Consider the following 24,582-nt stretch of genomic DNA (forward strand, 5'->3'; position numbering starts at 1 on the left):
CATCTTTCCTTAGGCCTGTTCCCCAAGCTTTCTCAGTTCTCCCTTGAGACCAAATCTCCTAGTCACCCCCTCATCTCCCTGAATCTGCCTCTTACACCTCTAGGAACTCTCTCTAGAACCTTCTGCTCCTAGCTCTCTTTCCTTCTCCAACTCTGCCTCAGGTGTTCTCTATTTCCCTCAGCTTTTCTCATATCTAGTTCTCACACTCTTCTTACTCCTCCCAAATCTTTCCCTAGTTGCTCCCCTAAGTCCCCTCAACTTTCCTCTCAGTCACCCCCATTTCCTTCAACCCTCCCTGGCAGATTCCTCGCCACCTTTGTCTCGGCACTACTCCCTTTCCTCCATCCTCCTCCATCCCTTCTGCTGGAGGTGCCTCCTACCTCTCTTAAATCACCCTCTCAGCTTCCTCAATCTCTGCCTCATTCCCTTCTCACTTCAATACTATGTCCTCCAGTTTCCATAGACTTGGCGCCTGCCCTAGTCCCCAAATCTGCCTTCCACTCCATCTAAACGTCTCAGGCCGCTGCTAACATTCTCTCCTAACCGTAGCCTCCTTCGCTGTGCCGCTCTCAACGCCCAGAGACACCATCCTCCAATGGCCGGGGCCTGGCCTCCAGGGAGAAGGGGTACGAGTCACGTACCCCATTCGCATCTTGGCTCCGCTCTGACTGCCCCCGCTGCCGGGTAGAGGAGGGCGAGAGGGCAGGCGACTGAGGTGCATGCTCTTCTCGAGGGCCGACATGAAGGGGAGGCCGCAGATAGTTAAAACAGTAGCCGAAGCTTCGTCCCACGCTAAGGGCGGCCCAACCGGTCACAGCTCGCTCCCCTAAGCGACGCCCCGTCGCCTTTGGACAGCACCCAGGTACCGGCAGGACCGCCCACCGCCCACCGGCTACCCCCCCTCTCCTCAGCACTTCCACCGGAAGTGCGCAACAGCCCTCCACAAAGGAAGCTGGGTAACGGAGTCAGCCCACCCCTCAGACCTCAAGCGGAAAACTCGACGATCCTCGCCGGAAAGAGAAACGCTCCTGAATACAATGCACCCTGGGCAATGGAGTTCTCAACAGACGTATCCCTTTGCGCTTGCGCAGATGTAGGCGACAGCCTCCAACCCCTCAGAGGTAGTGTAGCAAAGCATCCTGGGTGTTGTAGTCTATTGGCGGGAAAGAGTCTTGGCGCCTTCTTTTCTCACCACTTCCCAGAGACTGTTAGAGGAAGAGCCGCGTCTTCCTGCCTCCCAGGCTGCCCGGCGGCGCCGGTTACCAGGGAACGCAGGCGCTGTGGGAAAGGATGGCGGGAGGCTACTGCTTGGGTGCTGGGGTCGGAGTTGAGCTGGTGAAGAAGAGCTCGGGCTCGTCATGAAACAACGAAAAGGCCAAGGGCCTGGGGGCGGCCATGGCCGTAAGAAAAGAGGTAACCTGAGAGCCTAAAGGTCGAGGAAAGCGTAATAGGGCGGAGTTAGGGGAACAGAGGGAATTCTAGGGAGACCCCCACACCGGCCTACGAAAAAAAAAAGACAGAGAAGAGAGAATAACCAGGAATCAAAAGGTTAAAAGACAGAGCAGTTGGTCCACCAAAATGGAATGGAATGGAAATAGGGGCTGGAGAGGGGGGCAAAGAGGGCGAATAAATGTGGCGAGGTGAGGGCTAAAAAGGTACAGGTAGGACGCTTCTAGAGGAAGGGAACAAAAAAATTCTAGGTTTAAAAAAAAAAGTTGAAATGTAATTGACATAACATTATATTCTTTTCAGGGGTACAACCTAATGATTGGATTTTTTATATATTGCGAAATGATCACCACAGTAACTCTAGGTAGCGTCCGTCATCTGATACATGGGTACAAAAAAATTTTTTTTCTTGTGATGAAAACTTTTAAGATCTAGTCTTTTAGCAGCTTTCAAATACACAATACACTGTTATTAACTGTAGTCATGGTGCTGTACATTACATTGCCATGATTTAGGTGTGTTTTTGATAACAGTTAAATGTGTGTAGAGGGGTTGGATATGGCTTTGGAGGTCCACATGGGACTGGAAGAAACATAAGTTGGTGAGGCAAGTATGTCAGTAATCCTAATAGGCAAAGATCACTTTTTTTTTTTTTGAGGAAGATTAGCCCTGAGCTAACATCTGCTGCCAATCCTCTTTTTGCAGAGGGGGACTGGCCCTGAGCTAACATCCATGCCTATCTTCCTCTACTTTATATGTGGGATGTGTACCACAGCATGGCTTTTGCCAAGTGGTGCCATGTCCGCACCCAGGATCCGAACTGGTGAACCCTGGGCCACTGAGAAGTGGAATGTGGGCACTTAACCGCTGCGCCACTGGCCCCGCCCCCAAGATCACGTTTTATACATTACTGAGACCCCAAGAACTAACACAAAGCAGGACTCAGTAAATGTTATTTGAATGAGTGAAGTGTGAGACAATCATGAGGCATGAAAGGCTATAAGCAGGAGTTGGGAAAGATAGTTGTGGATGAGAAAGGAAGAAGGGCATGACAGGGTGTGATAGGGCTGGGGTGGGGTTGAAGGCGTGAAGATCTCTGAAGGATTTGAGGTGAGGGAAGAGTGTGTAGCAAGAGGATGTTATCAGGTTAGTAAGCTCGAGGAGAAACAAGCTCATCAAGAGAGTAGGGAAATGTTAGCTGCAGCGACAACAGTCACTCCAGAAACTCAAGGCAGATCAGGAAACTGGAAATTGAATCTCTACAGGGCTGCCTCAAAAAACGATACAAAATAAATTGGGTGACTGCCTTTTTACATTACAGGCAAAGAGGTGTTAGGAATAGTAATAGTACATTAGGCCATTGGGTTGAGGACTGAAGCTACAGTCTGGGAATGAATCTTCTCCAAGCTGTTTAAAGATAATTAAGGCAGTTTTGAAGTAGTGTCTTTCCTGCCAGCATGATGGGAGGATATGAGACAGAAGCGTGGAAGTGTTCAATACTGATGCTCCCTGTGTTAAACCAGTCAAGCATATTTGGTTGATAGGAGGAAAGTCGCAATAGAAATAACGTAAGAATATCCTTCTCGCTATACCATATGCATATGCAATAATGTTCATATACACACCTGTGTATAATTTTTAAGTTGAAACTAGTTATCCGTAAAGATTATGGTGGGTCTTTTCTCCACTGTAGAGAGCAGAGAGGATGTTCGCTTTAGAAACCCAAAGAATTAGTTATATACATTCCTGATCTGATAGACTCCAGTATATTTTCTTCTTGTGTGGCATGACCACTCCCCAAGGGAAAAGTTAGAGGCATGGAAAGGTATGTGTAATATAGGAATGTTTCTTAAATCTCTTCCAGGTCTTGGTTCTAAGATACTGTGAATGGAAGACAATCAGGGTCATTAATGGAAAGTTTTATAGAAAGTCATGAGTAATTGCCTCATTTAGATTTTATCTGTCTGAAATCCAATAAATCTTATAAAAGCCAATAAATATTGTGAACCGAGCACTTTGCTAAAAAATAGTGGCAGAATATGAAGATGATAGTCTCTGTGCTCGTTGACTATATTGTTGGCAGGAAAGAAAAGACATACACACTTTAAGGTGGTCTTTATTGAAATGCTGAGTTGTATGGTATAGACTGAATCATTTGAGAGTTGAGTGAAGGGAATTGTTGCTGTTTTATATTTAGTGATGGTTTTTTTTGTTTTTGTTTTGAGGAATATTAGCCCTGAGCTAACTGCTGCCAATCTTCCTCTTTTCACTGAGGAAGACTGGCCCTGAGCTAACATCCATGCCCATCTTCCTCTACTTTATATGTGGGACGCCTACCACAGCATGGCTTGACAAGCAGTGCCATGTCTGCACCGAGATCCAAACCTGGGAACCCTGGGCCGCTGAAGTGGGATGTGCGCACTTAACTGCTGCGCCACTGGGCCAGCCCTAGTGATGGTTTTAAAGTAAGAGAGTTAGGTAAAGATGACATAACTGTGGACATTGCAATAATCAAAACAACGGTACTTAGAAGAAAAATTTCAACTATTTTTGAGATTTTAAAAACCTATCTACTATATCATTATGTTTGTATTTTTCAAATGGTATCTTTTAATTGAAGAGGAGTTCATATTAGCATGTCTTAAGTTGGTATGTTCTTTACTTACAAGAACTTGAATCAAACCCTAAATACTAATTAGATATCAAGGTGTCTTAAGTGACCAGATAGGTTATTCTTTAGTCTGGTGTCCTAGTTATTTCTCATGTATTAGAATAGGTTGGGATAAGCCTTCTCTCTTTAGAGACTAAAATGTTTTTGTGTGTTTTCATTCAAGAAGCAGATTATATGTTTTCCATGTATAGTCTAAATTTTGACTTAGTGTTCTTGGATTCCTCCACAGGTTTGAGTGACATTTCTCCATCTACAAGCTTACCGCCTCTGGTTGAAGGCCAGCTACGCTGCTTTCTGAAACTTACTGTTAATAAAGTCATATGGAAGATTGCAAAGCCTCCCACTTCTGTTCTTGTCCGAGTGAGATGGTGGGGAGAAACATCGGATGGAACCCTCTTTTGTCCCAGGGACGCACTGCAGACTGAACCAAAAGCTGTGAGAACAACTACACGTTATGCTATTCGCTGTGGTCCAAAGCAGTTTACCTCCTATCTAACAGGTATATTTTTGTCTTAGCATTTCACCTGCAGGCCTAGTAAGCATGTGGTTATGTTGTTCCCAATAGGTGTTATTGTGTACATAGTATCTGCGACATTGTTAATTACTGAGGAATCAAAAGAGGCTTTATAATAGCCGCCATTTATTGAGACTATACTATGTGCTAGCGGTTGATACATATTATTTCTAATCCTTAATAACTCCGCAAGATAGATATTTTCTCTGTTTTGTAGATAATGAAACTGAGGTTCAGAGAGATGAAATGAATACTCTGTAAGGTTATATAGTTGATAAATGACGAAACTAGGATTTGAACCCACTTCTGTCTGACACCAAAACTCATGCACTTTTGACTACATCATACTTCTTTAAGTAGTAACTGCAGCCTCTGTTCTGGGTCTTACTTTCCTTATGCTCGAGGATAGAAGGTATAGATATAAAATTTACTAATAGTACAAGATAATACATGCTAAATGCCAAATGAGTGGTTAGTGAGTAAGTAATACAGGTTTTGCAGAGAAGGGAAGGATCCTCTACAGGGATCTACAGGATCTATATGTGCTAGATGTTGTGCTAGGCACTATGGGGATTACAAAAATGAATTTAAAAATTTAACCAGAATGGCATCTAATTCTAGCTGAGTCGACAGAAGTTTAGTTGCAATAGTAGGTAGAAAGTGATAAGTGCTAGTAAACGATACCCACCCATAGATGCTCTGGGTATTGTACACCTAAAACTTAAATCCTTAGGTGATATTTATATAATTTAACAAATGAAGAGTTATTAGAAATTCCTCAGTAGGAGAAAAGATATCTACTAGTATGATAATCAATAGGTCAGACATTTATTTGAGCATCCTATGGGATAATACAGAATGCATTAGGCTTGGCACCTGAACTTTAGGTTGGTGTTGCTATGCTATACTGCCTCGGGAAATAGAGAGATCATAGGATTCTAAGATATGCCTCATACTCTCTTGCATCTTTCCTCCCTTCCCTTTTATCTCTTTATGGGAAATAGCCATGAAAATGTTTGGAGCATGGGAAGGTTAAAGTAGAAACTAAGAAAATTATGATTCCTCACTGAGCCTCGCCACTTGATTTTTGCCTCTCTTTAATCAGATAGGATTCAGTCAGTAGGAACATGAAAGGCATTAGGGGTGGGAATAATGCTGGACAACGGGGATTCTAAGTCCACAGCAAAAGTGAAGGATAGAGGTCAGAAGCCCATTAGGAATTAAGTTTTTTCTCTCTAGAGGTAATAAATAATGAAGCAGCATGGAGTTGTGTTCTTTATAGTTGGGTGGAACTCTTAGCCTAGTTTTGTCACTTTAAAGCTGGGTGAACTTAGGAGTGTTACATTACCTCCCTGAGCCTCAGTGTTATCCTTACATGGAGACAGAAACAACTGTGTCATGGAGTTGTTAGGAGAATGAGACGTGAAGAGCCTAGCTGTTGGTAAATAGCCAACAAATGTTGGTACATTTCCTTTATTCTGCATACGCACATCATTCTATAGTCTACAGAGCACTTTTATCTCTTAGCTCATATGGTTTTCAGATAATTTCCGTGAGTAGGTAAGACAGGGACTGTGGTATGTTAAGTAATTTGCCTAAAGTCATGTAACAACTATTAAGCAACTATCATGTGAGAGGACACTGCTACGTGTTTTACTTGTAATACCCCCGTTCCTCTCACAGCCATGATGGGGGTATTATGATGCCTGTTTTGCAGACAGCTGTGGCTTACACAGACATAGCTTGTGAATATTGGAGCCATGACACAATCACAGGTCTTCTAAGTCCTATACTCTTTTCACTACAGAATTGAACAAATGGTGAAAATGAACCATTTTCTCAACTTTGGTAAGAAAATATTCAGAAGTTATACTGTCCGGAAATAATCTCAGAGTCCATATGCATGTATTTTATTTCTCCTGCTGTAGATTAGGACCATGAAGGTATTAAGTCTGAGCAACTAATTCTAAGAATACAGTTAAGGAGTTTATTTCTATTCTTCTTAGTTCCAGGTGCTCTGAGTATTTTAGTGTTCCAGGTATATAACTCGGGAGTAAGCAATTAGATACTCCTGGGAGGCAGAGATAGACCCTTGCATCTATATAAGAGAAGCCCTTTGTCCAATTCCAAACTAGAAATGGTGAGAATAAAAGAACTGAGAATTGTTGCTTTTATATTTCAAAACCAAAGCCTGAGTTCTTGCCAAATGTTGAAAAAATACTCTTTTAAAGGTATTTTCCTTATGCTTGATATGCTTAATATTTTTATTCAATGTAATTTTTTTCCTCCATGCAAAGTATTTTCATTCTTCTTTAAAACTTTATTGTTCTTTTGATCTTGGGTTCACTCTTCTCTACCACCAGATTGATATGATAAGTGTGTGATCTATTTGAAAATAAAATAATTTAAAAAAATTTTTTCCAATTTAGAAGCTTTTCCTATTTATTTATTTATTTTGGTGAGGAAGGTTGGCCCTGAGCTAACATGTCTTGCCAATCTTCCTCTTTTTGCTTGAGGAAGATTGTCCCTGAGCTAACATCTGTGCCAGTCGTCCTCTATTTTTTGTGTATGTGCTGCCGCCACAGCATGGCCTGACAGCGATATGTAGGCCCACACCCGGGACCTGAAACCGTGAACCCCAGGCCACTGAAGCAGAGCACATGAACCTTACCACCACACCAGCCCCTAAAGTAATTTTTTTCAGTAATAAAGTTTTCTAACATATGTCCCATCCCCATTTCCTAAATAAATAAAGTAAATGAAAAATATCTGTTTATGTTGTAATTGTTTTTGATTAGATATGGCTGTGCTGGTGCTGGAAGTAATCACCAAACTTGATCATCTTCCAATTGGTAGAGTTCAGATCAGTGGACTAGCCCAGCTTTCTCCAACCCATCACATCAATGGATTTTTTACCATTGTTTCACCAACATCTAAGAAACTTGGAGAACTCCAGGTAAAATTATTTTAATTCTTTGCTGCGTAAAATAAACTTTTTGGGCAAAAGTAGTTGTCTGTTTGCAGAATGGATAGGCACATGACTCCCGTATACCTAATTCCCCCTCATGCCTTTGTTCGTGTTTTTACCCAAAGACTATAACATACCTCTGTTTTCCTCTTATCCCAAATCCTCTTAGTACTTTCCTGCCCATCTCAAGTTCCAAGAGTCCTTCGCAGCTCCTACTGTACTCATTCTTCTCTGTACTCTATTAAATTCGTAACAACATTAATTACATAATCATTGTTCAGTTATAATCCTACATAGTCTCCAAAATTATGTATTAATAGTCTGCCTTTAATTTCCCTTCCTTCTAGTTTTTTTTTTGAGAAGATTAACCCTCAGCTAACTACTGCCAGTCCTCCTCTTTTTGCTAAGGAAGACTGGCCCTGAGCTAACATCCATGCCCATCTTCCTCTACTTTATGTGTGGAACGCCTACCACAGCATGGCTTTTGCCAAGTGGTGCCATGTCCACACCCGGGATCCGAACTGGCGGACCCCGGGCCACCGAGAAGCGGAATGTGCAAACTTAACTGCTGCGCCACCGGGCCAGCCCCCCTTTTAGTTTCTAGATTCCCTAGGAAGCAGGACAATGTTTCCTACTTTCTTTGTTTTTCCCACAGCTCCTAATATAGTGCCAAGCAGTAATTGCTGTTTTTTTTTTTTTTTTTTAAAGATTTTATTTTTTCCTTTTTCTCCCCAACGCCCCCCGGTACATAGTTGTGTATTCTTCGTTGTGGGTTCTTCTAGTTGTGGCATGTGGGACGCTGCCTCAGCGTGGTCTGATGAGCAGTGCCATGTCCGCACCCAGGATTCGAACCAACGAAACACTGGGCCGCCTGCAGCGGAGCGCGGGAACTTAACCACTCGGCCACGGGGCCAGCCCCAGTAATTGCTGTTTTGACTCATGCAAGTGGTGTCTTTGATATATTCATTCATTCATTCAGCCTACATTTTTTTGATACACTTTTGTATACCATTAATTTATGATACGGAGATGTGAGATGGTCTTTTTGTTTAGTTTTCCAAAGTCATATAGGAGGAAATAGAAAAGAGTAACAAGTAGAACACAGGGTTATATGAATTATGCTATAGATATGTACAGGATGGTGGGAAAGAACATAGACGGGTCCCTTTCTAAGGGAGGCTCTTTGGGAGTGCTTCCTAAACAATGCTGATTATTCAGATCCCTGAGAAGTTTCACAAGTTTGATGCCTTGTCAAGTGTATTCTAAACTATGTGTAGAAATTTAAACAGGTATATCAGAAAATTGTTTGAAAAAGATGAGGAAAGAACATATTACCAAATGTAAGAACCTATTATAAAACCACAAGCACGTAATTATGTCAGTGAAACAATATAGAGTCCGGAAATAGATCCAACTAAGTGAAAGAACTTAACATTTTCTTTATTGTATTTATCATATTTCTATTTGCAGTATATTAAATTAAAAAATAGGAACACCGTATCTTGGTTACCTTATGGTGGAGTCTAGTTTGCTCATACTTTTCTAATGATGGTATAAATTTGCATCAGACCTGCAAGACAGTTTGGCATTTTATTTCAAGAGCCATAAAAATTGTCACCTATCATTTACCTCAGTAATTCTATTTTTAGGAACTTATGTTAAGGAAATACCATAAAAAGAGAGGGAATCTCTATGCTTAGGTCTAGTGATGGAAATACACTTTTAATATTGAAAAAGTAAAAATAATTTATTCAACGATACTAAAATTGTAGTCTATTAGTGAAATATTTTGTTTCCATAAAATATAAAACTACGTAATTATGATTGTGTAGCAGCATGGCAAAATGATTTTGGATTGACGACAAAAGAGAATTAAAATTATATCCACACATATGCATATGATAAAAAGACAAAGAAAATTGAAAACAATTGGAGTAAAGGATTCTAGGTAAATTTTTTTATTTTTAAAATTGAGATATAATTCACATGCCATAAAATTTACCCTCTTAAAGTATACAATTCAGTGGTTTTTAGTATATTCCCAAGCTTGTACAACCGCCACTACTATCTAGTTTCAGAGCATTTTATCACCCCAAAAAGAAACACTATATTCGTTAGCAGTCGTTCCCCTTTTCAGCCTTCTCCAGCCCTTGGCAACCACTAATCTACTTTCTGGACATTTCATATAAATGAAATAATATACTATGCGGCCTTTTGTGACTAGCTTCTTTCATCCATGTTGTAGCATGAATCAGTACTTCGTTCCTCATTATGGCTGACTATTATTCCATTGTATGGATATACTACATGTTGTTTATCCATTCCTCAGTTGATGAACATTTGGATTGTTCTACTTTTTGACTATTGTGCATAATGCTGCTATAACCATTTGTGTACAAGTTTTTGGTGAACATATGTTTTCAGTTCTCTTGGAGATATGCCTAGGAGTAGAATAGTGATCATATGGTAACTGTTTAACTTTGAGGAACTGCCAGATTGTTTTCTAAAGTGGCTGCATCATTTTTTTCCCCATATTTAAATGTCAGTTGATACAATAATACTTGTATGTTTTTTATTTAAGTGTCATTGGGTTTGTTGGAAAGTTGTTTTCATAGAGCATTGAAGGTGGAAGTCAGATTTTGAAAGACTATGCAATAAGAAAATAAGTACTAATTACAGTAAAGAAGTAGAAATCACAATTAGAGATTTCTGTTTCCCAGGTAAATGGCAGTGAAGAGAGGGAGAGGTAATGTGATCTAACGGAAATAGCCCTAGACTTGGACATGGAGAAATTGGTTACAAAAACAATTCTGGTGTTCATTATACTCTCTGAGCTTCAATATCCTATTTTGTAAAACGAAGGTACTAAAACTTTCGTGTCATAGCATTGTTGCGAGGATTAAATGAGATGAAAAAATAAGGAAACCTTAATATGGTGCTTAGGTACGTGACAGGGATGTGCCAAATTTACTTTATTTGAGAGGATAGTATTGATACTGGGTAGCAGAATTGAGAAGTTTGTTGATACTAGAAGAAAGCTTGGTAAACCTGCCCAGTGGACCACATCTGACCTTTTAACTAAAAACGGTTTTTGCATTTTTAAAGGGTTGTTTTAAAAAGAAGAATATGCAATAAAGCCTAAAATGTTTACTGTCTGCCACAACAGAATAAATTTAGTGGCCCCCTTTTTAGAGTGGGTTTGTTTTGTAGACCAAAGAGAAAAGCAAGTGAAAAAAGAGACTGAAAATAAAAGAGGATAATTGAGCAGGGCCAGCCCCGTCACGCAGTGGTTAAGTTTGCACATTCCACTTTGGCTGCTCAGGGTTCACCGGTTCGGATCCCGGGTGTGGACATGGCACCGCTTGGTAAGCCATGCTGTGGCAGGCGTCCCACATTTAAAGTAGAGGAAGATGGGCATGGATGTTAGCTCAGGGCCAGTCTTCCTCAGCAAAAAGAGGAGGATTGGCAGCAGATGTTAGCTCAGGACTAATCTTCCTCAAAAAAAAGGATAATTGAGCAAGTAAGGTCATGAAGAGAATTAGATGGGAATGAGTTTCTGTGTGAACACAACTAATAGAGTTACCTATGGAATGGAAGAATTATAACCAGAAAGAAAGACAAACATTTTGAGATGGACAAAAGTGAAGGAGTTCATGCTGATAACTTTTTTTATCAGTATTTACTGGGGCCAGCCCCATGGCCAAGTGGTTAAGTTTGTGTGGTCTACTTCAGCGGCCCAGGGTTTCAGTGGTTCAAATCCTGGGCACAGACCTAGCACTGCTCAGCAAGCCATGCTGAGACAGCATCCCACATAGCAGAGCCAGAAGCGTCTACAACTAGAATATACAACTATGTACTGGGGGGTTTGGGGAGAAGAGGGAAAACAAATAAATTAATTAATTTTTAAAAATTTACTGTATGCCTACCTACCATATTAGGCACTGTTCATTTTATTTCATTTAACTTTTTCTTGGTTTTTATTATGGAAAAGAATATCTTATATGTATTAAGATTTAAAAATAACTATACAGTGAACACCTATTGGCTCCTCACCCAGGTTAAGAAATAGTAATAGAATAAGTGAAAGCAGCCAGTATTAGAGATTCATCCACGTTGTGTATTAGTAGTTCCCTTTTCAGAATTGTGTTCCAGTCTATGGATAGTCCACAATTTTTAATCCATTTGCCAGTTGGTGGACATTTGGGTTTTTCCACCTTTTTTATATGACGTTATTAAATTCTACCTAGACACTGTTACCTGCTGAGACCCTGAATGTGCAGCAACACCTTTGTTAAAAAAAAAAAGAATCAACAAATATTAGAGAGGTGTTGCAGACTTACTAGCCCCGCATGGAGACTTTCCCCTTGATGCAATGATTGAAAGGGGACTGACTTCCTCACTGGGTAATTCAGTGCCATTTAATGTTGGGTCTAAATACCACCTAAAGTCATTTCCAGGTGAGTCAAGGTACACAATTTGTGCAAGACTGCAATAAAATCTTTGGTTTTGAAAAATCTAGTTTGGTTTTCAAATAATTTGTCCATTTCATCTAAATTGTTGCATTTATTGGCACAAACTTATTTACAATATTCCTTCACTCTCATTCGTGATGGTCTCGTCTTTTTCATTCCTGATATTGGGAATTTATGTCTTCTCTCTTTTTTTTCTGGATCAGACTAGATTAAAGTTTAACAATTTTATTAATCTTATCAAAGAGCCAGCATGTGACTTCATGAATCTCCATTACATGTGAATTGGATCCTTGATATTTTTCCACGAGTCACACATTTTACATAGTTCCTATTGCTGTATATTCAAATTCACTATTCTTGTGCAATGTCTAATCTGCTCTTAATCCTATCAGTCACATTTTCATTTCAGATATCGTATTTTTCATCTCTAAAAGTTACATTTCATTTTTTAAATGTACATTTTATTTCTGTCTTTTTTTTTTTTTTTTTTTAAAGATTTTATTTTTTCCTTTTTCTCCCCAAAGCCCCCCGGTACATAGTTGTGTATTCTTCGTTGTGGGTTCTTCTAGTTGTGGTATGTGGGACGCTGCCTCAGCGTGGTTTGATGAGCAGTGCCATGTCCGCGCCCAGGATTCGAACCAACGAAACACTGGGCCGCCTGCAGCGGAGCGCGCGAACTTAACCACTCGGCCACGGGGCCAGCCCCATTTTATTTCTGTCTTTACATTCATGTTTTCTTTTACATCCTTGAGCTTTAGGAGCATCTGTATAGTAGTTATTTTAAGATCCTGTATACTAATTTTGCTGTCTCTGTCATTTTGGATCTGTTTCTATTGATTTCATCATTCTCTAGGTTATGGGGCACTTCCTGCTTCTAGTAATTTTTTATTCCATACTGGACATTATGAATTTTATATGCTGTGGACTTGATTTTGTTTTCTTTAAAGAGTGTTGGTCTCTGGCAGGCAATTCACATACTTCCAGTATTAAATATATCAGTTTCCAAAATGAAAAAGCTTCCTGAGGAACTCATTTGGATCCTGATTCATATAAATAATTATAAAAAATTAGAAACAATCAGCAAAATTGGAATGTTGACTCAATTTTTGATAGTAAAAAATTATTATGAATTCTTTAGATGTGCTAATGGTATTATGTTGATGTTTTGGGGAAAAAATGAGTCCCCACATTATTACTAATGTATTTTCAGAAGAAAGAGTATGATGTCTGGGACTTGCATCACAATAATCCAGTGGCAAAGTGGAAGTTGGACAAGGTATAAATGAAATGTGATTAGTCATGAGTTGATAATTGTTGAAGCTGGATAATGAGTACCTGGGTTCATTATACCATTTTTTTCTAATTTTATTTATGTGTTTTAAATTTTTCATAATAAAAACCTTCAAAAATATTTTGTAATATTAAAATTTTTTTATAAAGGAAAGGACTCATTGAGTGTAACACAATGGATGAAAGCTGACTTACACCAGGGTGTAGCATTGTGACATTTCAGAACACTGAAAACAAAGACAAAATCCTATAAGCTTCCAGAGAAAAGGGGAAACCGTCACATTCAAAGAATTAGGAAGTAGTGTGGTTTCAGGCTTCCCAATAGAAACATTAGGAGCCAGAAGATGATTCAATAATGCCTTCAGAATATTGAATGAAAATGGCCTAGAATCCTATCTCAAGCAAACTGTCTGTCTAGTATAAGGCTAGAATAAAGATGCTTTTGTATGTACAGGTATCAGAACTTTGTACCTCTCTCACAAGCTTTCTGACAAAGCAGCTGAAGGACTTTCCACCAAAATGAGAAAATAAATTAAGAAAGAAGATGAGATGGGATATTGGAAACAAGAGATCCATCATAGAAGAGAGATGAAGGGAATCCCTTGATTTAAGGCGAAGAGAGATCCCAGGATGGCAGCTCTATACCAGGAGCATATGGCAGCTAGTCCAACTTGGAATATGTCCTAAAGCTCTGGGAGAGATTTTTAAAGGAACAAAAAAAGTGTTGTAAAATACCTGTTACGTCTGAAAATCTTAAAAGGAGATTTGGACAACTAGCAAAGAATTTAGAATTGAATTATTAATAAAAACAAAAAAAAACGAAGGAAATAAGGCTATCGCCATTTTGGGTAAAAATTGTACAGAAAAGAAAAAGTAATCAGTATATGTCTCATGGTTCAGCTTTAAATAGAATATATGTTCATACAGCAATTTTAATTTGATCAATAATCAGTGTTTACAGTATAACTACTTTGGCAAGTTGGGAGGATAGGGAGGTAGAAGGATGTGAGATGGAGCTAAATTTTTATCTTCCATATTAGAAAATCTAAAGATAATGCCTAAAAACTGGGAAGTGGGGGGATCAAGGTATAGACATAGATATAAGCACATTATTTGGAACTGTAGAGGTAAAAATACCACAGGAATCAGATATAAGAATTGAAAGTGGTTGCCTCTAGGGAAAGAGAAATATGGTCTATGTGAGGGACCTGTTTTTGTAACAAACTTGTAGAACTGTTTGACTCTTTAAAGTGCGTGAGTGTATAATAGTAATTTTAAAACACAGAAACTTTAAAAAAGATAACATGCAGTGAGTGATGGAGCTCTTGTCATACCACTGCTTTGCTGTCCCCAGGAACAGCACTGAATTGACTATGTATGGAATCCTTCCTGACCGGTGGTCAGTAAAGCCGATGGGGAGCTGGCAGACTGGAAGATGAAGGAATAGACGTGGCTTTAGGGTGTTGCTGTGAGGGAGAAGATCAGGTTTAGGTTTAGTCAGATCTCAAAGACGACGGATACACAGTTACTAAAGGGAACTGAGATTATGGAGTTTGAACAGTTTTAAATGATAATAAGGGCCAAGGTGGCTGGAGGGTGCTCAGAGTAAATTGACGGTAAAGATCATTAGAAGCAAGCTGAGAGAGGAAACTTTTTTGTGTTCCATTATTGGTATAGATCAGATGTTAAAAATAACGAATGAGTCAAGCAGGCTGGCTGTAAGAAAAATCAACTGCCAAAAATATAATAGACTTTTTAAAAATACCAAACTTATCTATTATATAAGCATATAACATAATATATACATATATATGATTATTTTTACATTGAAATTCGAAAACAAGAATGCTTCATTGTATATTCATTTCTTTTAAAATCCATTCCTTTGATTTGGCTGGAAACTTGGTAATTTTATTCTGTACCAAGTTGTCAGTACCAGATATTGTATATTTGATGGGCATTACAGCATTCATTTTGAAACCATTTAATTAAGAGTAAGATTTAGTTTTTACTCAGTTTCATAAGAGAAGATAACCATTCACAAACATGAGTATTTCCAGAGGTAGAATCTTGGCACAATAGTTTTGACAGTTATGGTATTACTCCTAAAATATTTGTAAAATTTAAGATTTTCAAACATATTTAATCCTAAGTATTGTAGTGCACTGCATTAACCTCCACGTGTTACACTTTCAGTATAAATTGAGAAAGGTAGATTGAACTGTGTTGGTTCCCATAAAGTTTGAAATCAAAAAATCTTTTTGGAATATTGGTCGTTAGCTCTACAATTTTAATAATGTATTTCATGCCATCACTTTTATTTCTGGAAATCCTATTTCAGCATAGAAAAATAGAGAAAAGTAGGACAGATCGTTCTTTGCCAAATAAATTTCCCAAAGAAACAATCATGAAGGAACGAATAAATTGAATCACATATCGTGTGGTTCCTTGTGAATGCACTTACAGATAAGTAATTGAATTGTTTATGTAGCCTGTCATGTCACTTAAAATGGCCCTATATTTGATCAGTGTCTGCTGGTGATCTGAGGCTGGGATTTCTCCTTGGAAAACATAAACTGAGAGACTTCTTTTAACTCAAGCTGAAAATGTTTATTTAACACCACACTCAGCACTAAGCCACCTAATATTCGTGTAGTAATAACAGGCTGCCGTACTGCTTATCCAGTTCATCAATCAAAACATTGACTACAGGAGTTTATTAAAATCATATGTTAATTATATACATGTGTTGTTTGACTTCCAGCTTTTTAGACAAAGTAAACAAGACTGAATAGGCTTATGGTTCTGTGTCTTAGCAAAATGTTGCCACTTTGGATTTAACTTTTGAAACAAGTCCATTGTCAACAAAGCCTGTTGCAGGAGCATCATCCATTGTCGTTAGTCTTTAGTAAACTTTTCAAGCCTTTTCTCAGTTCAAAGAAATACTATTTCCTTGATGATTTGTTTGTCATGAGCATCTTGTCCAAAAGCTTTTCACTCACATCAAAATTTCATCGGTACTTTAAATAAATACAGCTATCAGGGAGTTGTTTTGTTTTGTTTTGTTTTGTTTTTGAGGAAGATTAGCTCTGAGCTAACTACTGCCAATCTTCCTCTTTTTGCTGAGGAAGACTGGCCCTGAGCTAACATCCATGCCCATCTTCCTCTACTTTATACATGGGACGCCTACCACAGCATGGCTTTTGCCAAGCAGTGCTGTGTCCGCCACCCAGGATCTGAATCAGCGAACCCTGGGCCACTGAGAAGTGAAATGTGCGAACTTAACCCCTGCACCACTGGGCCGGCCCCTCAGGGAGTTATTTTTATCTGTGTAAAATGTTAAAATCTTCCAAAAACAAAAATGTCCAGGCCAAGATCATTTCACAGGTGAATTCTTCCAAACATTTAAAAAAGAAATAGCATCAGTTTTAGATCATCTTTTCCAGAAAATAGAAGAGGAGAAAATACTTCTCAATTTATTTTATGAGGCCTGGACCACCTTGTTACCAAAACTAGAGAAGGACAGTACAAGACATAGACCTAAAAATCCTCAGCAAAATATTAGCAAGTTGGGTCCACCAATATATAAAAAGAGTAATAACACCATGACCAGGTGGGATTTATCCCAGTAATGCAGGGCTATTTCAATACTTGAAAATTAGTCAGTGTGGCAAGCCATAGTAACAATAGGGTACTACTAAGCCAATAAAAAGGCATGAACTGGGGCCGGCTCCTGGCTGAGTGGTTAAGTTCGTGCGCTCCGCTGCAGCGGCCCAGGGTTCGGATCCTGGGCGCGGACATGGCACCACTCATCAGGCCATGTTGAGGTGGCGTCCCACATCCCACTACTAGAAGGACCTACAACTAAGATATACAACTGTGTACGGGGGGGTTGGGGGAAATAAAGCCGGAAAAAAAAAAAAAAAAGATTGGCAGCAGTTGTTAGCCCAGGTGCCAATCTTTAAAAAAAAGGCATGAACTATTGATAGATGCATCACATGGATGAATCTTAGAGGCATTATGCTGAGTGCAAGAAGCCTGTCTCAAAAGATTACATACTCTCTGATTCCGTCTATATGACATTCTCGAAAAGCCAAAACTATAATGATAGAGAATAGCTGTTGCTAGGGGTTAGCGGTGAGGAGAGGATGTGATTACAAAGGGAAAGCACCAGTGAGTTTTTTGGGGTGATGGAAGTGTTTTATATCTTGATTATGGTGGTGGTTACTTGCATCTATACGTAGGTTAAAATTCATAGACATGTACACATACAAAAATGTCCATTTTACTGTAAGAAAATAAAAATTTCAAAAAGTAGCAGATCAAGTGTAATGATAAATAGTATTTGTCACTTGCTTCATGTTGGGACATGGCTGGGGACTTTGCAAACTAGAACACATGCCCTGACTAAAGCCTCTAGTCTACTCCAGCTAATTTTTGCCACATTGGCATAGGACCCAGCATTGCTGGATCTTCTGATTTTCCAAGAGAAGCCAGAAATCCAAAATTTTACATAAAATCTGATTTTTTAAAACATTGTTAAATAATTTAAAAATTTTTTAAATTCTGTGTTGACCGGCATAAGTCTGAAAAATAGACATACTAATATGCTCTCTCTGATACTGATAGATATTATAGATATAGTAGATCATTTTGGGCAGCTTAGTGCTAAGGAGATCCTGGAGTCATTGAGAGAAGACTGATAAGAGTCCTGATAAGGTTGTAAGGTTGTTCTATTATGAATTTGAGAATTATATGGTATATTCATGGTATTTGTGGGATGGCACGGGCTTCAGAAGAGATGTGATGTATTTAGGGCATAGAATGATGGTCTGGAGATGGCACCAGAAAGAAGTAAGTCAACTTCCTTTTTCCTGGCTAGTGAAAGAAGTTGTTTCCATTGGAGAAGACTTGGGGAAATGGGGACATTTTAAGAAAGATGTTCAGTTAACGTAGTAAGGTAATTAGTGTAAAATAGGAGTTCTACAGGGTTCAGTGAAGGGGTCGGCAGAGAAGTGAGCACAAGAGTGAACCATGATTGGGGAGGAGTGTGATAGAGGTGGATAGGAATGACAATCTGGGAGGTGAATGCAGGTGTATATTTGGTACATTCTATGGAAGCAGAGGAGTTAGGAGTGGAAATCCCTTGGACTGGTAGGAATTGCTGGAACAGTGTTCTATTTTATACCTCCAAAGCTTGATTCATGCTCTTCCTTCTGCCTGGAATGTTAGCTTAACCTCCCTCAGACTTATCTTTCTTCATTCATATTTAAGATTCTAATCTCAGATGTGTATATTTCACTCCTAGAAACCATCCCTGGCACTTCTTCCTCACCTGTTCCCCAAGTTCAGACTCCTCTTTAGTATTCCCATAACACCTAGTACACATCCTTATCTCAGAACTCAGCATTTTATATTAAAATTACTTCTTTTAAAGTTCTCCTATAAGATACTGTGATCCTCTGGGTCAGGTTCCATGTTTTACTCATCTCTTTGCGTCAGGCTGGAAGCACAGAGCCTGACACCTAGCTAGTATCAACGAATATTTGTTAAATGAACAGAGGAGTTAGGCCAGCACCTGTGTTTTGATTGTAAGATGGGTGTGGCAGGGACCTGGACTTTTTCTTTCTTCAAGGGCTGCTGGTAGTGTAGGCCTATGAGTTATTTTGCGACTGGTTCAGATCTGCTTAGGGATAAAGTAAAATTCAGTGGCCAGCCAGCAGGTCACTGTTAAGGCCAGGGACATAGCCTTTGTTCTTTGTGTCTCTTTTGTTTCCAGAATACGGTGGCAGTCTTTCTGGCAAGTGATAAATGGCAAGGGAACACTTTCTGACATTTACATTTGCGCAGCCAGGATTTTATGTGATGCTATTGCAGTGATCACTGCACAAGGTATTTATCCCACTGCATTCCTGTCGTTTGTCTTTGTAGAAAATCTTGACGATGAATAGATTTAAAAGACTTTATGTTACCTGATTCAAGAACAAAATTCTCTTCATCAAGACCCAACTGTGTTTTATTGAGTCTATGCCTTGGCAGTTTCTCTTCACAAATTATTCCATTGACCTTCCCAGAGACATCTTAAAACATCTAACTGCAGTCTTTTATTTTTGTGTTAGGCCATTCATCATTCTTTGACTCGCTTTGGCTGCTTAAACAATTCCTTCTGCTTTCTCTGTCATTGTAACTGAACTTTCAACACCATTGTTCTTTTTTCGAGTATATTCTTCGATTTCTTCTCTGAAGTTTTGCTTTAGGCTCTTGTTTTATTTTTTATTCCTCCATTATGCTTTTCAGAGGACTGGAGAGCCTTTTAATAGAGAACCTGAACTCACATGAATGAGATGATAAACGAAACTTCAAGTGATTACCTTCTTAGCATTCCTCATCTTCACCCTGCCTCATCCCCAGCATAGAACTCTAGGGCCTTACTTTTCTCAAATAACTAACAATTAGAATGCAGAAGGTGCCGTGTCATTCTTTCATTCACCAGACCATTAGGCATTATTAGGCATACTAGACTTGTACACTAAGTATGTTCTATGCTAATTAGTCTACAGAAAAATGGGTAAGACAGTCCATGCCTTGAAGGAATTCATAATCTAATCTGGATGATAAACTAAAAGTTAAAAATACCTCCTATAAGCCTCTGCTTTTTTTTTTTAATCTTCAAATTAGGGTAATATACTCTTCTGACAGAGTTAAATCATTACATGAACTTCTGTGTGGGGAACTTAGCACAGCTTCTGGTCTGTAGTAAAGTGTTCAATAAATGGAAGTTAAATTGATAGATAGATAGTAAGTAGAAGCATGAAGACAGGAATGGACATGACATCTTTACCTGGACACAAAAAGTTTTCACAGAGGAAGTAATACTGGAAGAAATCGCATATACAAAAGCATTAAGGGAATGAAATATAAAGTACATTTGCAGAACCCTAAGTAATTGATTTATGTAGGAGAGAGAGATGGAGGAGGAAAGCACAGTGAGAGATGAGTCTTATGAGGTAGGCAGGAATTTGAACTTGATCCTGTAAGGAATAGGGGCCATTAATTTATATTAAGCAGGGAGCCTTAAAATTAATCAGTGCTAAAGAAAATTTCTGATATAGTACATGTCTATTTCAGGTCTCACTTGCCCTGGAGCCTCTGTCAGAAACTTATGACAGCTACAATCCTCTTCCTACCACTGACATGACAGAAAATGTGCTTTCATCTGAGCAGGGATTCAAAGAATGTACTGAACCCAGCAATACCCAGTTTCTGATTCCTTCAAGGCCTCATAGGCTACCTACCACCAAAATTGATGGAAAAGAATTAGCAGCCAACAGTAGCAGATCAACTACTCCAAGGTAATTACTACACGTAGTACCAGTCAGTCTGTCAGCTAACTCCCTCTGTATTCGTAATTTCTGTCTTTCATCTGTGGTTGATAAAAGACTAAAGGTAGTCATTCATTCAGCAAATAAGTGATAAGTACTCACTGTGATCCTTATTTAGTACCAGGTGCTGAGCACTGAAATTAATAAGACACAATTCCTGGTTTTAAAGACTGCTCACAATCTAGTGGGAAGGCCAACGTACAGAAAAGTATGACTAAATCATAGACAGATGCCGTGATAGATCTCCATGAGGGAAAAGAGGAAAAAGGCAGTATGTCTTGAAACAGAAATAGATTTTGATTTTAAATAATTATGAAGCATTTGCTTTGTGTCAGGCTCAGCACTGAGCTCTTTCATTGTCTCACTTTAGCTACAACTGTACAACAGTAGGTAAAGCATCTATTATTTATTTCATTTGAGAGATGAAAAACAGATTTACAAAGTCTAAGGCTACACTGCTATAAACCACTGATCCACTTTCTGTCTCTGACAAAATGGAATTTTACCATAATGGATAACATACTGCTGAAGTTCTCCTTTATTTTAAAACAGGGGAAAGGACCACTTGTACTTTGCAGAGAACTCTGATACAATAAAGGACTCTTTCTTTGGACTACATCATCTTAAATCAGGACAGAGTTTAGAGTCTATGACTGTGAAAGGCAAAGCCCCACAGAAGCAGATGTCCCTTCTCAACAGTTCTGAATTCCAGCCTCAAATTAGGACAGTTGCCAAGAGTCACAGTGACTCATGCATTCTTTCTTCAAACAACCCCCCTACCAAGGATCTTCTTTCAGGTTTGTATTTATTTGTGAACTGAGACTAAGTTATATTTATTGGGATTACTCTGCTCGTTAGCCAGCCTACAAAGAGAACCAAGATTTCTGTTTGAACTAAATAGCCAAATAAAAGTGAGTAATCCTACTGGCGTCCAGAAACTCTCACCAGTTAAAAGCAGCTCTATTAAACCACCGCGTTACCTCCAAATAATTACTAGGTGCTTATAATTGTAGGTTTAAGGAAGGAAACATTTAAAATGGACCTGGATATGGTGAGAAAGCCTTTGTCATAGAAAAATATTAGTCCTTATTTTTTCCCAAATAATTCAAGGCAAGGAAGGTTTTTGTCTCAGCAGCAGCATTTACTTGTACCACTGTGCAGAGGCTACTACCAAATCCATTTCACATTCTGAAAACTTCTGGTCTCAGTGGGAACATTCAGTGCACAGCAACTTCTGATCTTAAGCCTGGAAATTAAATATGACTCGCAGCCAACCAAAAGTAAAAAGGAGTCAGTTAACCTCTGTAAGGACTTAGACTGAAATAAAAAAGCAAATAGGTGCTGGATTGGATCACCTCATGTTAGGGAGTGGTATTATAAAAGTGATAGAGGTGTGCCTCACATTACACGGTAATGGTTAGCCGTGCATCTCTGTGAGATCAAGAACATGACAGGAATTTGTATCCACCCTCACAAGTAAAATTTCCAGAGTAGACTATCTGCAGTATTAGTAGAAAAGTCTTCTAAATAACTATTTGGGTATGTAATTGGTGAGGATTATTATTAATGAAGAAAGACATCTGTTCATGTTTTTTTGACTGAGATCTCTATAATCCCCTATTTTTAAAAATATACTCTGATTATAATCTATTAATTTTAATCTTTAATGCATCCCTAGGCTACATTTACAAGAAAGAAAATTGTCCCTCTATACTCAGCACTTGGAATATTTTGTGTAGACCTGGGCACCAGACTTTAACAAGGAGATTTGTTCCCTCATTAAGCAGTTATTTATTTAGCACCTGTCAGATGTCTGGCACTCTTCTAGGTGTCAGGGATACAGCGGTTTAAACTTTTTTAAAAAGACAGAAACTCCTGCCTTATGGATTTTATATTCTAGATGGAAAGACCAGTAATAAACTAGATAAGTAAATATGTAGTGTTAGATGGTAATAATGGCAATGGGAAAAAATGAAGCAAGGAACGTGAGAGGAGAGGATGTTAGCTTTACATAGGTTGGCAAAGGAAGACCTCGTTAAGGGGGTAACATTAGAGTAAAGATCTAAAGAAGATGAGTTCCTTCTGAGGAGAGTAACTAGGCTGGTGAAGGGACCACTAAGAGATATTTAGCCTCGAGAAAACAGCTGCCATGTATTGAGTATTCATTATATGCTAAGTGCTATGTCAAGTGCCTTATACACATAATCTTACAAAAACCAAGTGAGGTAGGGACTGTTATCCCTGTTTTAAAATGAAGACACAGGCTCAGAGTTAGGGAGCTCCTGCTCTATCAAAGAGGGCAGCTGCTCCTCAGCTCCAGTTCGTTATTGTCTTAGCGTCTAAGGCAAAGTCCTCTGCTTCATCCTGCATAGATTCATTGTTTACCTAGGCCTGCTTTTATTTTTAAATCAAGACTATGCTGGCCAACTGTTCAAGCCAAACAAAATATGCCAGGTACAACCCATACGCCCCCTCTTCTATAAGAATTACTGGGATCAGTGGATTTAAAGATAAAACAACAGATTGTGACTCAGTCTGAGTTAATAGTGTGACCTGTGCAAACATGGGAAAATATAGCTTCCAGAAGCAGTGAATGGTCAAGCACAATTGGATAACCTTCTGATGAGACTTACAGATTGGATGAAATCATCAAGTAGACAGATAGGATCTTTAAAGTTCCCTTCCAACCACAAGATTTTGGAAGACTAGGATTAAGTGGGTTACTTTAGTAAATAGTTCTAGAGCTGAGGACATGGGAGGGATATAACAAATAATAAACTTAATTATCTTCTTGGTCTTCATTGTACTGACATCATATCAGGAAAGGGGGTACAGAAGTGAATTAGTGAACCAGCTAGTATTTATGAAACACTAACTACACATCCTGCTTGTAAGAGTTGGGGTTTTGGGGGCCAGCCTGGTGGCGCAGCGGTTAAGTGCGCACATTCCGCTTCAGCAGCCTGGGGTTCACCCAGGTGCGGACATGGCACTGCTTGGCAAGCCATGCTGTGGTAGGCATCCCACATATAAAGTAGAGGAAGATGGGCACGGATGTTAGCTCAAGGCCAGCCTTCCTCAGCGAAAAGAGGAGGATTGGTGGCAGATGTTAGCTCAGGGCTAACCTTCCTCAAAAAAACAAACAAAAGAGTTGGGGTTTAGAATAGATAGCAAGGAGTCAGAACAAAAACCAGAAGCTGTATACCTCCTTGTGTTTAGCAGAGGCTGTGCCCTCCGCTAGAAAATAAACAAGGGAAACATTTGTCCTGAACTCACCTAAGTGCCTTTCCTTTGTGTTCAGGAAATTATTATTGAGTTGAGGTACAGAAAGATGCCTTATACTGTACGTACCAGCTTCCTCTTGAGAAGGGGAAATAAATGGTTTTGTTGCCATGCATTAGAGTTTAGAAAACCTTTTCTAAGAATGGCTGTTCCAACAACGAAACCACTTAGAGACCAATGAATGGACCACCTGTGCTCAGATTTGTCCTACTTGTTCCTCTCAATGTTTATTTCCTTTTTAAAACCTGCTTTTGGAAACTATCTTTAGTACCTATTCCCATTCAGATGTAAATAATTGATTAAATCACTCTTAAAATACTACCATTCCCAAAGGAATTTTTATTTAACAGGAATGAAAATTTTAAGCTCATTTCAATTTAGCAAGTATCTTTCGAGTGGCTCTTTTGTGCTAGTCATTGTTTTGAGTATTGGGGTTACAATGATAAATAAGATACAGCCCCTGACCTTAAGAAATGGAAACAGACTCTAAAGCAGATACAGTACAATTGTGTGTGATATATGCCACAGTGGAAATATTTGTTAAAACATTTTCTCAA

The 24,582-nt window shown here is 39.0% G+C and overlaps 2 protein-coding genes across 23 annotated transcripts in view; one reads left to right on the forward strand and one right to left on the reverse strand.

Moving 5' to 3' along the window:
• The window catches only part of PPME1 (protein phosphatase methylesterase 1), a 71,972-nt gene extending 70,552 nt beyond the window's left edge, over positions 1-1,420 (reverse strand). Inside the window, exon 1 of one of the 2 annotated variants that reach the window (XM_023645745.2) lies at positions 642-1,420. In XM_023645745.2, the coding sequence (XP_023501513.1) occupies positions 642-742 (101 nt within the window). In that variant the 5' untranslated portion in view covers positions 743-1,420. The remainder of the gene's footprint in view (positions 1-641) is intronic. The other variant, XM_070274412.1, reaches the window with a different exon arrangement.
• Positions 980-24,582, forward strand: part of C2CD3 (C2 domain containing 3 centriole elongation regulator) — a 134,091-nt gene continuing 110,488 nt past the window's right edge. For 12 of the 21 annotated variants that reach the window (XR_011441052.1, XR_011441053.1, XR_011441054.1 and 9 more), the window contains exons 1-5: positions 1,137-1,413; positions 4,350-4,619; positions 7,433-7,590; positions 20,493-20,716; positions 21,299-21,543. Coding sequence is in view for 16 of the 21 variants with exons in the window: in XM_023645737.2 (XP_023501505.1) it covers positions 1,359-1,413; positions 4,350-4,619; positions 7,433-7,590; positions 20,493-20,716; positions 21,299-21,543 (952 nt within the window). In the remaining 5 variants the exon portion in view is untranslated. The other 9 variants (XM_023645738.2, XM_023645743.2, XM_023645741.2 and 6 more) reach the window with 4 other exon arrangements.

The sequence above is a fragment of the Equus caballus genome, chromosome 7 (genome assembly GCF_041296265.1).
Source record: "Equus caballus isolate H_3958 breed thoroughbred chromosome 7, TB-T2T, whole genome shotgun sequence".
Classification (NCBI taxonomy): Eukaryota; Metazoa; Chordata; class Mammalia; order Perissodactyla; family Equidae; genus Equus; species Equus caballus.